The sequence below is a fragment of the Trichomycterus rosablanca genome, chromosome 2 (genome assembly GCF_030014385.1).
Source record: "Trichomycterus rosablanca isolate fTriRos1 chromosome 2, fTriRos1.hap1, whole genome shotgun sequence".
Classification (NCBI taxonomy): Eukaryota; Metazoa; Chordata; class Actinopteri; order Siluriformes; family Trichomycteridae; genus Trichomycterus; species Trichomycterus rosablanca.
Window position 1 is genome coordinate 59,542,860 of NC_085989.1, and position 19,202 is coordinate 59,562,061.

General features: G+C 36.3%; 1 protein-coding gene across 1 annotated transcript in view; it reads left to right on the forward strand.

Moving 5' to 3' along the window:
* Positions 1–19,202, forward strand: part of LOC134335862 (zinc finger protein 271-like) — a 49,497-nt gene that overhangs the window by 3,746 nt on the left and 26,549 nt on the right. The window contains exons 4-5 of the mRNA XM_063018474.1: positions 7,886–8,014; positions 10,920–11,806. Coding sequence (XP_062874544.1) covers positions 7,886–8,014; positions 10,920–11,806 — 1,016 coding nt within the window. The remainder of the gene's footprint in view (positions 1–7,885; positions 8,015–10,919; positions 11,807–19,202) is intronic.

Consider the following 19,202-nt stretch of genomic DNA (forward strand, 5'->3'; position numbering starts at 1 on the left):
ACAGTACAGTGAGGTACAGTACAGTGTGGTACAGTACAGTGAGGTACAGTACAGTGATACAGTATAGTACAGTGAGGTACAGTACAGTGTGGTACAGTACAGTACAGTGAGGTACAGTACAGTGGTACAGTATAGTACAGTGAGGTATAGTACAGTATGGTACAGTACGGTACAGTACAGTGAGGTACAGTACAGTGAGGTACAGTACAGTACAGTGAGGTACAGTACAGTGTGGTACAGTACAGTGAGGTACAGTACGGTGTGGTACAGAACAGTATGGTACAGGACAGTGAGGTACAGGACAGTGTGGTGCAGTACAGTGTGGTACAGTACAGTGTGGTACAGTAGTGTGGTTGTGGCTCTCCCGGAGAATGTCCTGTTTCTCAGATTAATACTGCCTTCCACAACAACAGGATACCTAAAACAGTAGATATCCCGACATTGTGGAGACAGAACAACCAAATCCCTTCCGTGAGAATCCCGGAATAGAATAGGTTCTCAGCACCCCCTTGCTGTTCGTAAGAAGCGAACAAATGGGGCGCCCCGTTTGCCGTAGGGTGCGACCCGTGTCTGTGGAGGAAGGGATCCTGGTGTTTGAGGGCAGTGGCAGCTGGGGCTCCCACATGCCCAACACAACACTTTGGCCCCGAATTCACATAGACGGGAGGTTGGAGTGGCCCGCTCCAATCAATCGGCTGGTCAAGTCATGCCCTGGGGTTTCCTGGTCTGAGTACCTCAGTACTCCCACGAACCCCAGAAGGCGTTTGCCAAGGGTCAAGCGAGTACCAATTTAACACCTCGTGGTTGCTCGCGTATATCATTCCTGTAGCCCTGGTGCACAACCAGAGGATATCCGTGGCTCTGTGTACCCCCTTGTTGGACTCCGAGGTGGGTGGGGAGCAGGGATGATGAAACTCTAAAACTACAAACATGGATAAACTAACTAACAAACGAAAACAAATGGACACGGAACAGACTTATGGACTCTCAGAAAACTATCTAAACCTTAGCGACAACTGGCAACGCTTTGTACTCTTAGAATCTATATCATCAGAAATGTCACTGACCAAACTATCACCTTTTGCAATACACAAAGCCATCATGGGAATAGCTGGAACAGTAAAGAATACAAAAAAGCTAAGAACTGGACAGATACTAGTCGAATGTGTTAAAAAAAACCAAGTAGATAACCTGCTGCACGCAACTGAACTTGCTGGAATACGGATGAAATCCCAACCACACCCTTTCTTAAACAGCAGCAAAGGAGTAATCCGGACCAAAGAGCTGGAAGACATGGAAGAAACAGAGATACAATTTGAACTATCTAACCAAGGGATTACCAATGTAAAACGCATTATTATAAAATGCCAAGAGAGAACAATTAAAAGAAACACCTACATTCTCACCTTCAACAGACCACATCCTCCTGAGAAAATAGAAATCGGTTACTTAAAAGTACAAGTAAACTTATACATACCCAATCCACTCAGATGCTATAAATGTCAGAAGTATGGTCACGGATCCACAGTTTGCAGAAGAGACGCCATCTGCTACAACTGTGGTGAAAAAGAACATGGCCCAGGGTGCCAAAACCCACCAAAATGCGCAAACTGTAAAGGAAATCACAGTGCAGCTTCTAAAGACTGTCCCATCTGGAATAAAGAAAAAGAAATACAAAAAATTAGACAAGCACAGAAACTTAGCTACCCAGAAGCAAGAAAAATGGTCGAAAACAGACTAGATTTCAAGTTAGAAAGATCCTTTGCTGATATAGTAAAAACAAAAGTAATGATTAACAGAGATAGTCAAACTAACATCACCTGGGTGAGAGGAGAAAAACCACAACCTATAAGTTTACAGAAGACAACCACTGAAAAACCTAAAACAACTAACCAGGAAACAAAGTCAACAGAAACAGATCCTAGAAGCAAGATAAAGGAGAAATCAAGTATGGAAAAGAAGCAAAGTTGAGAAAAGAATAAAACCAAAGACGATGAACCGAAGGACATAGAGATGATCGAAAAACCGAGAATCAAATCTCGAAGTCAGTCACCAAAAGATAGACAAAGACAGAAACCCCCAATACTACCCACCTGATGTAACACACCATAATCCAATGGAACTGCAGAGGAATCAAAGCAAACTTTTCAGAATTACAAAGGCTATCCACTACAATAAATCCAATAGCCTACTGTTTACAAGAGACCATGCTCAAAGCTGAAAATACAACACACCTAAAAGGTTACATAATGTACAACTCACCAGGTCCAGACTCTCACCGACCAACAGGAGGAGCAGCAATTCTTATAAAAAAAAATATAATTCACAGCCCAATACACCTTCAAACAGATATCCAAGCAACTGCAGTTCTTATAACATTACATAAAACCATCACCCTCTGTTCTATATACCTTCCGCCAGATAGACACTACCCCCATACAAAACTAGAAAACATTCTTAAAGAACTACCCACACCCTATATTGTTATGGGCGACTTTAACAGCCACAACGTATTATGGGGAAGTAAGAAGACAGATGCAAAAGGAAGAACCATAGAACAGATTATAACAACGAATGATCTATGCCTTCTAAATAATGGAGAAAACACCTACCTTCACCCCAGTCATGGAACCTACTCAGCCATAGACCTTACCTTTTGCTCACCAGAGATCTATCTCGACACAATCTGGGAGAAACTAGACGACCTCTGTGGAAGCGATCACTTCCCAATCAAAATAAAATTTATATCCAAGACAAAAACACAAACCACAAGGAGATGGCAACTAAAAAAAGCTGACTGGGTCAAGTTTGATATACTTTGTGGAGAAAAACTAAAAAATCTCAACCAAACCGCACAATACACGATAGAACAAATCACCAAAACCATCATAGAAGCAGCAGTCCAGGCCATTCCGATGACATCAGCCAAACCCAAAAGACCACATAACCCATGGTTCAACAACGAATGCAAAATAGCAATTAAAGCCCGGAAAAAGGCGGAAAAGATTTTTAACAAATTCCCTACTACAGAAAACCTAATCAACCTTAAAATGCACAGAGCAAGAACACGAAAAATAATCAACCAAACCAAGAAAAATACATGGGAAAATTTTGTATCTCAACTAAATGCCAGTTCACCCTCCAAGACAGTGTGGAATATGATAAGGCATATGAAGAGTAAAGGAAAACAACCACAGATACAACATATCGAAATAAAGGGACAACTACTAACCACAGAGAAAGAAATAGCTAATGTCCTTGCCGAAAGATTCCAGTCAGTTTCCTCTATAGAAAACTACACCCCGAACTTTAACAAAATTAGAGAATTACATGAAAAAGTAACTATTAACTTCATGTCAGAAAACACAGAGCCCTACAACAAACTATTTACACTCGAAGAACTCATAATGGCTATAAATAAATCACATGATACCGCCCCCGGACCAGACACCCTCCACTACCAGTTTCTAAAACACCTTTCAGATTTTCATTTAAACACCTTATTGAGCTATCTACACAAAATCTGGATCTCCAACAATTACCCTCTGAAATGGACAGAAGCAATCGTCATACCATTTCTCAAACCAGGGAAAGACCCAAAAGATCCAAGCAGTTATAGACCAATTGCTTTAACCAGCTGTCTAGGGAAAACTTTAGAGAGAATGGTAAACCAACGGCTTGTATGGTTTTTGGAACACAATAACATTATTAATAAATATCAGAGTGGTTTTAGGAAAAATAGAAGCACAATTGATCTTCTCGTCAGAATGGAAAGTTACATCCGAGATGGTTTTCTAAATAAACAACACATTGTAGCAGTCTTTTTCGATATTGAAAAGGCATATGACACAACCTGGCGGCATGGAATCCTAGAAGACCTACATACAATGGGACTACGAGGTCGCCTACCCATACTCATTACAAACTACTTAAAAAATAGAAAAGTCAAAGTCAATAACACCTTATCTGACCTATACACCCAAGAACAAGGAGTTCCACAAGGCGGCATCCTATCAGTAACACTGTTCAACTTCAAGATAAATAACATTACTCAACACATACCTCCCAACATCATGACTTGCTTATATGTAGATGATTTATGCATCTGTAGCAAAGGACGATACATGCCACAAATTGAACGCACACTACAACTTGCAATAAACCGCCTGGAAAAATGGACATCACAAAATGGTTTCCAACTGTCAAAAACCAAAACTGTCTGCAATCACTTCTGCCAATTAAGATCCTTACATCCGGCTCCTTTGTTAACTCTAAATGGAGAAGTTATAAAAGTAGAAAAAACAGTTAGATTTTTGGGATTAATTCTAGATAATAAACTCTCTTTTATCCCTCATATACAATCACTTAAAATCAAGTGCACAAAGAGGCTGAATATCATAAAAATACTGGCAAATACAAGATGGGGTTCAGATACTCAACTACTAAAACTTCTCTACACCACGCTAATCCGTTCACGCCTAGATTATGGAAGTGCAATCTACGGAGGAGCCAGACCATCTTACTTGAAACCTCTCAACACTATTCACCATCAAGGGCTTAGATTGACTTAGGGAGCATACAAAACATCACCCGTAGAAAGCTTGTATGTAGAAGCAGATGAACCACCTTTACACATCCGAAGACTAAGAGTAGGTTTACAATATGCCTTAAAGAACCAAGGGAATAAAGAAAACCCAGCTCAACAATCTCTCTTTCAGAACCATTACCACCACTTATATGAAACCAGAAGAAATTTCATCAAGCCACTAGGACTTCGTATAAAAACCCATCTAGAAGCTTTTTTTTTTTGTATCTGTTGGTCCTGGATTTTGTAAAGTTGCTTTGAGACAATGTCTATTGTAAAAAGCGCTATATAAATAAAGTTGACTTGACTTGACTATAAACATCCCAAAAAAACACACAAAATGTCCTCTGATACCCCCATGGAAAGTCATAAAACCAAAAGTAATCTTCAAACTAAATAAACATACAAAACAGGATACCCTCCCCACAACTTATCAAAGCAAATACATGACAATCTTAGAAATGCACCCAAACCACCAAATTATCTATACTGATGGATCAAAAACGGAATCACATGTAGGAGCAGCAATCTATACATCAAACTATCAACAAAGCATACGCCTTCCCCAATACAGCTCTATTTTTACAGCAGAAGCTCACGCCATTCTACTAGCCATGAACTAAATTCTAATTAGCACACACAAATTGTTTTTAATATGTTCAGACTCAAAATCCTGTCTACAAGCAATGACATCACTACAAACAGATCATCCAGTCATCTTGGAGATCTTAGCCATAGAAAAAGATCTTAGAAAATACGGAGTCTACATCACATATTGCTGTATCCCCAGCCACTGCGATATTCAAGGAAATGAAAAAGCAGATAACCTGGCAAAAAAAGCTGTTGAAAAACAAATTACCTGGTGTTACGTTCCACCCACTGATGCCTTCTATATAATTCGAACACTTTGCAAAAACATATGGCAAGAAGAATGGGATAGCAACACAGCAAACAAACTCTATGAAATAAGACCACAACTTAACAGTACCCAAACTCGTTATCCATCGAAAAGACATGATCAAACAGTTCTAACAAGATGCCGTATAGGACATTCAGCACTGACGCATAGACACCTACTACTGAGGGAAGAGGCACCAAATTGCCAGTACTGTCAAACACAATTATCAATAAAACATATACTGACAGAATGTCAAGCTATTGACAATAGCAGGAAAATATACTACAAAGACACTAACATGAAAGATCTTTTTCAACATAATCCACAAAAAATACTAAATTTCTTGAATCATCTAAAAATTAAAAATCAAATATAATATAACAATTTTAAACTAAATTAAACCTACCACTTTTATTTTATATATATATATATATATATATATATATATATATATATATATATATATATATATATATATGTATATATATATATATATATATATATATATATATATTATTATTATTATTTTTTTTTTTTTTTTTTTTTTTTTTTTCCCCCACTCGTAAAATGCCATGTACATAGCCACACTGAGCTGGAATGGCAATAAACAAAAACAAACAAACAGTAGTGTGGTACAGTACAGTATGGTACAGTACAGTGTGGTACAGTACAGTATGGTGCAGTACAGTGTGGTATAGTACAGTATGGTACGGTACAGTGTGGTACGGTACAGTATAGTATGGTACATTGTGGTACGGTACAGTACAGTATAGTATGGTACAGTGGTACGGTACAGTATAGTATGGTACAGTGTGGTACGGTACAGTACAGTATAGTATGGTAGTGTGGTACAGTACAGTATAGTATGGTACAGTGTGGTACGGTACAGTATGGTACGGTACAGTATAGTATGGTACAGTGTGGTACAGTACAGTGTGGTACAGTACAGTGTGGTATAGTACAGTGTGGTATAGTACAGTATGGTACGGTACAGTGTGGTACGGTACAGTATAGTATGGTACAGTGTGGTACGGTACAGTACAGTATAGTATGGTACAGTGTGGTACGGTACAGTATGGTACGGTACAGTGTGGTACGGTACAGTATAGTATGGTACAGTGTGGTACAGTACAGTGTGGTACAGTACAGTGTGGTACAGTACAGTGTGGTACGGTACAGTACAGTAAGGTACAGTACAGTACGGTACAGTACAGTAAGGTACAGTACAGTATGGTACAGTACAGTGTGGTACAGTACAGTATGGTACAGTACAGTGTAGTACAGTACAGTACGGTACAGTAAGGTACAGTACAGTATGGTACAGTACAGTGTGGTACAGTACAGTATGGTACAGTACAGTGTAGTACAGTACAGTATAGTATGGTACAGTGTGGTACGCTACAGTATGGTACGGTACAGTATGGTACGGTACAGTGTGGTACGGTACAGTGTGGTACGGTACAGTATAGTATGGTACAGTGTGGTACGGTACAGTACAGTATAGTATGGTACAGTGTGGTACGGTACAGTATGGTACGGTACAGTATAGTATGGTACAGTGTGGTACGGTACAGTATGGTACGGTACAGTATAGTATGGTACAGTGTGGTACGGTACAGTGTGGTACGGTACAGTACAGTAAGGTACAGTACAGTGTGGTACAGTACAGTATGGTACATGTGGTACAGTACAGTGAGGTACAGTACAGTGAGGTACAGTACAGTGTGTTACAGTACAGTGAGGTACAGTACAGTATGGTACAGTACAGTATGGTACAGTACAGTGTGGTTAGTACAGTATGGTACAGTACAGTGAGGTACAGTACAGTATGGTACAGTACAGTATGGTACAGTACAGTATGGTACAGTACAGTGAGGTACAGTACAGTGTGGTACAGTACAGTGTGGTACAGTACAGTGTGGTACAGTACAGTATGGTACAGTGTGGTACAGTACAGTGTGGTACAGTACAGTGTGTTACAGTACAGTGAGGTACAGTACAGTGTGGTACAGTACAGTGTGGTACAGTACAGTGTGGTACAGTACGGTATGGTACAGTACGGTATGGTACAGTAGAGTATGGTACAGTAGAGTATGGTACAGTACAGTGTGGTACAGTACATTGAGGTACAGTACAGTATGGTACAGTACAGTATGGTACAGTACAGTATGGTACAGTACAGTGTGGTTAGTATTGGAGTCACTAATCAGTAGAAATAATATGAGAATGTGGATAGTGGGATTAGAACCTGTACTGTACCGTACTGTCCTGTGCTGCTACACTCCAGTCTGGATTTAAGTTTTAATCTAACTAGGATTTATTTGTGATTGGAAAATCAAACCCACAACCTCCAGTTTCCTCCAGTTGTTGAGTTTCTTCTTCTCATATTGATGGAGTTTCAGATAAAGGATCCATAATCCCTGTGGAACTCGTCACCTCTGAGGAACATCTTACCCCAGCGGACCAACAGGATGGAGGTTTCCAGATGAAGCCTGTGAAGAAGGAAGAAGCTGAAGATGAAGATGAACTCAGTAAGATATTTGTATTGAATAGAATCAGAGGCACCTGGGATGAAGCATCATACAGTGAAAGCTTGTATTGTGCTCATGCAGATCAGTGTGAGCAGGAAATGATGAATGCAGGATGAATCACGTTACAGGACTTTAGCATCGGATCTCAGTTTAACATTTACTAACAATCTTTATTATTTATAATGTTATAAATGTATTTTATTATTTATAATGTTATAAATGTATTTTATTATTTATAATGTTATAAATGTATTTTACTATTTATAATGTTATAAATGTGTTTTATTATTTATAATGTTATAAATGTATTTTATTATTTATAATGTTATAAATGTATTTTATTGTTTATAATGTTATAAATGTATTTTATTATTTATAATGTTATAAATGTATTTTATTATTTATAATGTTATAAATGTATTTTATTGTTTATAATGTTATAAATGTATGTTATTATTTATAATGTTATAAATGTATTTTATTATTTATAATGTTATAAATGTATGTTATTATTTATAATGTTATAAATGTATTTTATTGTTTATAATGTTATAAATGTATGTTATTATTTATAATGTTATAAATGTATGTTATTATTTATAATGTTATAAATGTATTTTATTATTTGTAATGTTATAAATGTATGTTATTATTTATAATGTTATAAATGTATTTTATTATTTGTAATGTTATAAATGTAGTTTATTATTTATAATGTTATAAATGTATTTTATTATTTATAATGTTATAAATGTATTTTATTATTCATAACGTTATAAATGTATTTTATTATTCATAACGTTATAAATGTATTTTATTATTCATAACGTTATAAATGTATTTTATTATTCATAATGTTATAAATGTATTTTATTATTCATAACGTTATAAATGTATTTTATTATTCATAACGTTATAAATGTATTTTATTATTCATAACGTTATAAATGTATTTTATTATTCATAACGTTATAAATGTATTTTATTATTTATAATGTTATAAATGTATTTTATTATTTATAATGTTATAAATGTATTTTATTATTTATAATGTTATAAATGTATTTTATTATTTGTAATGTTATAAATGTAGTTTATTATTTATAATGTTATAAATGTATTTTATTATTTATAATGTTATAAATGTATTTTATTATTCATAACGTTATAAATGTATTTTATTATTCATAACGTTATAAATGTATTTTATTATTCATAACGTTATAAATGTATTTTATTATTCATAACGTTATAAATGTATTTTATTATTCATAACGTTATAAATGTATTTTATTATTTATAATGTTATAAATGTATTTTATTATTTATAATGTTATAAATGTATTTTATTATTCATAACGTTATAAATGTATTTTATTATTCATAACGTTATAAATGTATTTTATTATTCATAACGTTATAAATGTATTTTATTATTCATAACGTTATAAATGTATTTTATTATTCATAATGTTATAAATGTATTTTATTATTCATAACGTTATAAATGTATTTTATTATTTATAATGTTATAAATGTATTTTATTATTTATAATGTTATAAATGTATTTTATTATTTATAATGTTATAAATGTATTTTATTATTTATAATGTTATAAATGTATTTTATTATTTATAATGTTATAAATGTATTTTATTATTTATAATGTTATAAATGTATTTTATTATTTATAATGTTATAAATGTATTTTATTATTCATAACGTTATAAATGTATTTTATTATTCATAACGTTATAAATGTATTTTATTATTCATAACGTTATAAATGTATTTTATTATTTATAATGTTATAAATGTATTTTATTATTTATAATGTTATAAATGTATTTTATTATTTGTAATGTTATAAATGTAGTTTATTATTTATAATGTTATAAATGTATTTTATTATTTATAATGTTATAAATGTATTTTATTATTCATAACGTTATAAATGTATTTTATTATTCATAACGTTATAAATGTATTTTATTATTCAGAATGTTATAAATGTATTTTATTATTCATAACGTTATAAATGTATTTTATTATTTATAACGTTATAAATGTATTTTATTATTTATAACGTTATAAATGTATTTTATTATTTATAATGTTATAAATGTATTTTATTATTTATAATGTTATAAATGTATTTTATTATTCATAACGTTATAAATGTATTTTATTATTCATAACGTTATAAATGTATTTTATTATTCATAATGTTATAAATGTATTTTATTATTCATAACGTTATAAATGTATTTTATTATTCATAACGTTATAAATGTATTTTATTATTCATAACGTTATAAATGTATTTTATTATTCATAACGTTATAAATGTATTTTATTATTTATAATGTTATAAATGTATTTTATTATTTATAATGTTATAAATGTATTTTATTATTTATAATGTTATAAATGTATTTTATTATTTGTAATGTTATAAATGTAGTTTATTATTTATAATGTTATAAATGTATTTTATTATTTATAATGTTATAAATGTATTTTATTATTCATAACGTTATAAATGTATTTTATTATTCATAACGTTATAAATGTATTTTATTATTCATAACGTTATAAATGTATTTTATTATTCATAACGTTATAAATGTATTTTATTATTCATAACGTTATAAATGTATTTTATTATTTATAATGTTATAAATGTATTTTATTATTTATAATGTTATAAATGTATTTTATTATTTATAATGTTATAAATGTATTTTATTATTTATAATGTTATAAATGTATTTTATTATTCATAACGTTATAAATGTATTTTATTATTCATAACGTTATAAATGTATTTTATTATTCATAACGTTATAAATGTATTTTATTATTTATAATGTTATAAATGTATTTGATTATTTTCTGCTTCAGAACTGAACAAGGATTCCTCCTGCTCCTCGTGTCCACGTTCCTCTACAACCCAAAATCACCTCCACAATCACATCAAGAGCTGCAACCATGATAAATATGATGCGCTGGTGAAGATTAAGACTGAACATGAGGATCTGACGCCCACCAGAAGCTCCAGTAATCAGCAAACGTCCTCTGGTACTGTCAGCATTAACACCTCTCTCAGTCCCACACAGGAAGAAGGAAACGTCTGCTCACTGTGTGGGAAGAGCTTCAAGTTCCAGAGTTATCTCAAAATACACCAGCGCATTCACACTGGAGAGAGACCTTATCAGTGCTCACAGTGTGAGAAGAGTTTTAGTACACAGGGTGTTTTCAGAATACACCAGCGCATTCACACTGGAGAGAAACCGTATCAGTGCTCACAGTGTGGGAAGAGTTTTAGTACACAGGGTAATCTCAAAATACACCAGCGCAATCACACTGGAGAGAAACCGTATCAGTGCTCACAGTGTGGGAAGAGTTTTAATCATGAAAGTGCTATCAAAAGACACCAGCGCATTCACACTAGTGAGAATCCGTATCAGTGCTCACAGTGTGGGAAGAGTTTTAGTACACAGGGTAATCTCAAAATACACCAGCGCAATCACACTGGAGAGAAACTGTATCAGTGCTCACAGTGTGGGAAGAGTTTTATTCATGAAAGTGTTATCAAAAGACACCAGCGCATTCACACTGGTGAGAAACCGTATCAGTGCTCACAGTGTGGGAAGAGTTTTAATGAACAAAGTAATCTGAAAGTACACCAGCGCATTCACACTAGAGATAAACCGCATGAGTTTTCACAGTGTGGGAAAAGTTTTAATTGTCAGAGTAATCTGAATACACACCAGCACATTCACACTGGAGTGAAACCGTTGAAAGTTTGCTTAACTGCTGCACTCGTGGTCTCTCCTTGTTGGTTGATGGTGCCTGTACAGATACAGGGTATGATGGGGGTCGGTGAGTGACTCTCTGTGTGTGATACAGATCCACATATGAACTCGTCTTGTACCTGTGAGAGAAAACGTAGGTAGAATGTAGAACGTTTTGTGATCACAATGATGTTTTATCATGTTAATTTTTATATTAAATTTACATCAGTAATGCTGCGGGTGTAGAAGGGATTAATACGATTGTAATGGTAATAAATCAGTATGATTATTATTTTTAATAAATGGTTATTTAATGATACGTTGTATTTTATAATAGAAAATGATTTGCTGTGATTAGTATCACTTCTCTATAAATGTGGTTATGAAACAGTTGTGGTGAAATTTAACACTTAAATACACTGAACCATAAATAATAAAAACATCACAAATCTCATCCATTCGCCTCTTTTAATACGCCGTCCTGACAGAACCAACATGTTATTCCTAAACCATATATGATTTGACACACTCAGTCTTAAACATTGGGACCAAAGTCCCTGAGCCATAAGTATTAAGACAGCTGAATTCCCTGAGCATTAAGTATTTAAATCTATATATTTCAACACCTTAGAGCCAAAATAATATTAAGAGAGCTTACAAACTTTTACCTCTCTAGTTATGAGATTCAACATACTCTTTTATGTATTATTATTAGTAGTAGTCGTCGTAGTAATAATAGTATGTTAACTAGAGATGGGACGATCGATCGGCTATGAATCGGTATCGGCCGATTTTTAATCAAACTATGCGATCGGCAATCGGTCGATATTTCCCAAATGTAGCCGATCCGATCGTGTGATATATAAAGATCATGTTAAGATAACAGCTCAGTGGATTGATCCAGACTTTGAGCTACGAAGCACCAACCATCGCATCAAAATTCATCAACAATCACACAGAAACCATCGTGAAAGCTCTTCATGACCTAAAATAACATCATTAACGTTGTGCATCATACATACGATGTAATTTTGCTGATTGAAATATTTACTTTAAAAAGATAATTCAACCCGGTCACATCTGAGTCGATTCTATCAGCACGTTATATAAACTCCTGGTTCACTTTGGTAAATCGTAAGTGGTTCTTGCTTGTGATGTAGATGAGAACAGAAAACGTTACAGAGCCAATCGGAGGCAAAAGTTTATTCATTACCAAATTCATTAGTTCAGGATCATCTGCTGAACTTTTAGACGGAACGAGTCTGACTCGGTTACAGATCTGTGGTAATAGCAGTTTAATTAAGCTTGTTGCACCCCCCCCCGATCGGAATCGGCTATTGGCCGATCGCCCTGAAAGGAGATTGGAGGTCAAAATCGGCGCCAAAAACCCTGATCGGTACATCTCTAATGTTAACAACCTAGCCATTGGGGGTGCACGTGTCCCAGGGCAGGGTAAAAAAAGTGCAACATAAGATTTACACATCTGATGGGTCTAGTTTACCAGTGTTAGTGTATGTTGGGAGATTGTTGGTGAAAATAATAGAGGTGATAAGGAGGGGTTGGGTGGATAGTGCTAGGAACAGAAATAAGGAAGGGCAGATGATGGTAGATTTTGCAAAAAGGACTGAAATTGCTGTAGTGAACACAGAATGGAGAGAAAGTGACTGCAGCGATAAAGAGAATGAAGAGTGGAAAGGCAGTCGGCTCACAAGACGAGGCGTGGAAATGTTTAAGAAAGCCGACAGTGGAGTTTTTAACTACATTCTCTAACAAATAATAAGAAGAAGTGTAATGGTTTCTACTTTCAGGAACAAGTGTAATGTGCAGAGCTGCAGTAAATACAGAAACATAAAATCAATCAGCCACAGCATGTAAATCTGGGTAGTGGAAGTCGGGCTAGATTTGTGAACAGCAGTATAGTTTCATTTCAGCAAAGTGCACCAAAGATGCAGTGTTAACTTTGAGAATGTTCATACAGAAGTAAAGGGAAGGCCAGAAGGTGCTTGTGTGTTTATGGATCTAGAAGAAGTTTATAATTGGGTGCAAAAAGAGGAGCTGTGGTATTGCATGAGGAAATCCAGAGTAGCAGAGAAGTATGCAAGATATGTATGAGGACAGCGTGACAGTGGTAGTGGTAAGATGGGACATAATCGATACAGGGTGTTTTGCTTGAAGACAATTATCAAGTAATATCTAAACTTAACTGAAATAATCCTAAAACAGGACAGAAGTTTTCTGGAATCAATTATGAAACCTGTAGGTAATATATAATAAGGTCCACCTTTTAAATCAATCTTAGCTGTGTCTACGCCAGCAGGACAGCCGTGCTGGCCAGTTGACCCCCCCTTGACAATGTCATGACAGGTGACCATTTGCTCGGACTGTAGCAACCGCTCAGGTATGTGAAGAACAAGTTTTATAAGTAACATCTGAGTCAACATGTAAAAAACAGCTTTCATAAGTGGGTCAGGATGATCGTGACCTCTCAAATAAGCAGCTGAACAAGTCTCCTAAGCGGGTTGGAGGATGAGGCGAGAGTCACTACAGTCATATTCCAATACTCAGAGCAACATCAGCGTCTGATTCAAACATTACACAGAATAGGGAATCACCCCACTGGACTCTGTAACACTGTAATACACAGGAAACAGTCAAACTCAGATTAACAGATTACAAAAGGTATAAGAAAGAAAGAACAGAGTTAGAGAAGCATATTGGAGAACTAAACATGACATTAGAGAAACTGCTTGGAAGAACGTCTAGGACTGACTGTAGTCCTCTCTAAAGCTACCTGAGAGATACGGGGCTAATGGAGGTTTATTACTGCTAAGCTGCTGTTCAACTCCAGTCAAGTTGGTGGCGCTGGTGCGTCTTAAGTTGTTCTTCCAACCGCCATCAAACATAAGAAGAACAAGAAGCTGCTGTGTTTGTACTGTAGAGCCTCATCTTTAAGTAAAATATGTATTTAATTATAACCCTTATATTTAATTATAACTCCATTCTAATTAATAATAAAACTAGAGTTCATAATAAAACATCACTGTGAGGATTTGAGGAGATTTAACTCCAGTTTCATTTAAACACACAAACTGTTAGCTGCTCCGCTAACTGTTAGCATCACACATGATTCAGTACGGAGGAACCGATTCATTTGAACCGATCCAGCAAAATGAATCAGTTAATCGTAACGGAGTTTCTTCGTTATTAAATCTAACATTTTTATATAAACGCGTCACATTTTCAGCTTTGTTTACAGTTTTTAATGTTTCATTCAAACACACCGAGTTCTTCCCAGCTAGCACGATAGATCTCGGCCGATTCCGGCTCCGGTTCGGCGGTGTCGGCTGTCTGTCGGCTCGGCACCCCAAATCTGGCCCGAATATGGCTGCATGTCGGCTGACTGAGACTCAAAGCAACTTTTTTAATCCAATATAACAGTTGTATATGTATGTGTAAAATTATTTAACAGTCGCTTGATAAGCTTGTTTGACTTGAACCAGATGTACGTACGCTAAGCCATGATAATTGTTTATAACAATGATAACTGATAAGTGATTTTTAACTATTACCTTAATGTTAATTAGTGATGGGTCGGTCGCGAACGATCCGGCTCTAAGAGCCGGCTCTTTAAAGTGAACGACGGGATCCGGCTCCTTACTGGGAGCCGATTCGTTTTTTTCCAGGTTTTTTTTTTCCTGTCAAAACCGCACGTGATTGGTCAAGAGACGTGGTGGCGTTTGTGTAATTACACTGAGCAGGAGGGGAGAGGTCACACACACACACACAGAGAGAGAGAGACAGCGTGCACACGAACAGGAGAGAGAGAGAGAGAGAGAGAGAGAGAGAGAGAGAACTCAGCGCTTTACACAGCCAGACATTACATGCTGGAAAGGTGAGGAAAATGAGTGAGAGGAAACATAGTAAAGTTTGGACACGAGGAACCACTTTTACAGAAAAGTTCAGACCCACTGAACTGATGGAAGACCAAGTGTTCAGTCTACCCACATCTTATACATGTGATGGCACATAGACTGTGTATCTGTCCCCTCAGAGAGAATCTATTTTAACAGGGCAGATCATAACAGAAAGGAGAAACAGGATCAACCCATCAAAGATGAGCTGCTTGGTTTTTCTGAATGCCAATCTTCACTAAATACTTACAAATACTGTCACCTGGATATTTCTTTTTGTTTTGCACATTTTCATTTATATTTTGTTGAGTGATGCTTCGTTGATGTGTTGTTGTTTCACTCTAGATGCTTGTTTATTTTGTTTTGTTTATTAGGATTTTAACGTCACGTTTTACACTTTGGTTACATTCATGACAGGAACATTCACCTCACTTGCATGTCTTTGGACTGTGAAAGGACATGGGAAAGACATGCAAACTCCACACAGAAAGGACCTGGTTTTTGTATTTTATGGCTGCTATACAAGCTGTACACTGACTACTCTAAGTTATATCCAAGTTTCATGTCTATAGTGTTGTCCCATGAAAAGGTATAATGAAATATTTGCAGAAATGTGAGGGGTGTACTCACAGCTTGTATAGCAGTGTAGATTTACTGTCTTCTGAAAATAACTCAACACACAGCTATTAATGTTTAAATAGCTGGCAACATAAGTGAGTACACCCCACAGTGAACATGTCCAAATTGTGCCCAAATGTGTCGTTGTCCCTCCCTGGTGTCATGTGTCAAGGTCCCAGGTGTAAATGGGGAGCAGGGCTGTTAAATTTAGTGTTTTGGGTACAATTCTCTCATACTGGCCACTGGATATTCAACATGGCACCTCATGGCAAAGAACTCTCTGAGGATGTGAGAAATAGAATTGTTGCTCTCCACAAAGATGGCCTGGGCTATAAGAAGATTGCTAACACCCTGAAACTGAGCTACAGCATGGTGGCCAAGGTCATACAGCGGTTTTCCAGGACAGGTTCCACTCGGAACAGGCTTCGCCAGGGTCGACCAAAGAAGTTGAGTCCACGTGTTCGGCGTCATATCCAGAGGTTGGCTTTAAAAAATAGACACATGAGTGCTGCCAGCATTGCTGCAGAGGTTGAAGACGTGGGAGGTCAGCCTGTCAGTGCTCAGACCATACACCGCACACTGCATCAACTCTGTCTGCATGGTCGTCATCCCAGAAGGAAGCTGACACAAGAAAGCACGCAAACAGTTTGCTGAAGACAAGCAGTCCAAGAACATGGATTACTGGAATGCCCTGTGGTCTGACGAGACCAAGATAAACTTGTTTGGCTCAGATGGTGTCCAGCATGTGTGGGGGCGCCCTGGTGAGAAGTACCAAGACAACTGTATCTTGCCTGCAGTCAAGCATGGTGGTGGTAGCATCATGGTCTTGGGCTGCATGAGTGTTGCTGGCACTGGGGAGCTGCAGTTCATTGAGGGAAACATGAATTCCAACATGTACTGTGACATTCTGAAACAGAGCATGATCCCCTCCCTTTGAAAACTGGGCCTCATGGCAGTTTTCCAACAGGATAACGACCCCAAACACAACCTCCAAGATGACAACTGCCTTGCTGAGGAAGCTGAAGGTAAAGGTGATGGACTAAACCCAATTGAGCACCTGTGGCGCATCCTCAAGTGGAAGGTGGAGGAGTTCAAGGTGTCTAACATCCACCAGCTCCGTGATGTCATCATGGAGGAGTGGAAGAGGATTCCAGTAGCAACCTGTGCAGCTCTGGTGAATTCCATGCCCAGGAGGGTTAAGGCAGTGCTGGATAATAATGGTGGTCACACAAAATATTGACACTTTGGGCACAATTTGGACATGTTCACTGTGGGGTGTACTCACTTATGTTGCCAGCTATTTAGACAATAATGGCTGTGTGTTGAGTTATTTTCAGAAGACAGTAAATCTACACTGCTATACAAGTTGTACACTGACTACTCTAAGTTATATCCAAGTTTTATTTCTATAGTGTTGTCCCATGAAAAGATATAATAAAATATTTGCAGAAATGTGAGGGGTGTACTCACTTTTGTGATACACTGTATATATATATATATATATATATATATATATATATATATATATATATATATATATATATACAGTGTATCACAAAAGTGAGTACACCCCTCACATTTCTGCAGATATTTAAGTATATCTTTTCATGGGACAACACTGACAAAATGACACTTTGACACAATGAAAAGTAGTCTGTGTGCAGCTTATATAACAGTGTAAATTTATTCTTCCCTAAAAATAACTCAATATACAGCCATTAATGTCTAAACCACCAGCAACAAAAGTGAGTACACCCCTAAGAGACTACACCCCTAAATGTCCGAATTGAGCACTGCTTGTCATTTTCCCTCCAATTGAAAAGATATACTTAAATATCTGCAGAAATGTGAGGGGTGTACTCACTTTTGTGATACACTGTATATATATATATATATATACAGTGTATCACAAAAGTGAGTACACCCCTCACATTTCTGCAGATATTTAAGTATATCTTTTCATGGGACAACACTGACAAAATGACACTTTGACACAATGAAAAGTAGTCTGTGTGCAGCTTATATAACAGTGTAAATTTTTTCTTCCCTCAAAATAACTCAATATACAGCCATTAATGTCTAAACCACCAGCAACAAAAGTGAGTACACCCCTAAGAGACTACACCCCTAAATGTCCAAATTGAGCACTGCTTGTCATTTTCCCTCCAAAATGTCATGTGACTCGTTAGTGTTACTAGGTCTCAGGTGTGCATAGGGAGCAGGTGTGTTCAATTTAGTAGTACAGCTCTCACACTCTCTCATACTGGTCACTGAAAGTTCCAACATGGCACCTCATGGCAAAGAACTCTCTGAGGATCTTAAAAGACGAATTGTTGCGCTACATGAAGATGGCCAAGGCTACAAGGAGATTGCCAACACCCTGAAACTGAGCTGCAGCACAGTGGCCAAGATCATCCAGCGTTTTAAAAGAGCAGGGTCCACTTAGAACAGACCTCGCGTTGGTCGTCCAAAGAAGCTGAGTGCACGTGCTCAGCGTCACATCCAACTGTTGTCTTTGAAAGATAGGCGCAGGAGTGCTGTCAGCATTGCTGCAGAGATTGAAAAGGTGGGGGGTCAGCCTGTCAGTGCTCAGACCATACGCCGCACACTACATCAAATTGGTCTGCATGGCTGTCACCCCAGAAGGAAGCCTCTTCTGAAGTCTCTACACAAGAAAGCCCGCAAACAGTTTGCTGAAGACATGTCAACAAAGGACATGGATTACTGGAACCATGTCCTATGGTCTGATGAGACCAAGATTAATTTGTTTGGTTCAGATGGTCTCAAGCATGTGTGGCGGCAATCAGGTGAGGAGTACAAAGATAAGTGTGTCATGCCTACAGTCAAGCATGGTGGTGGGA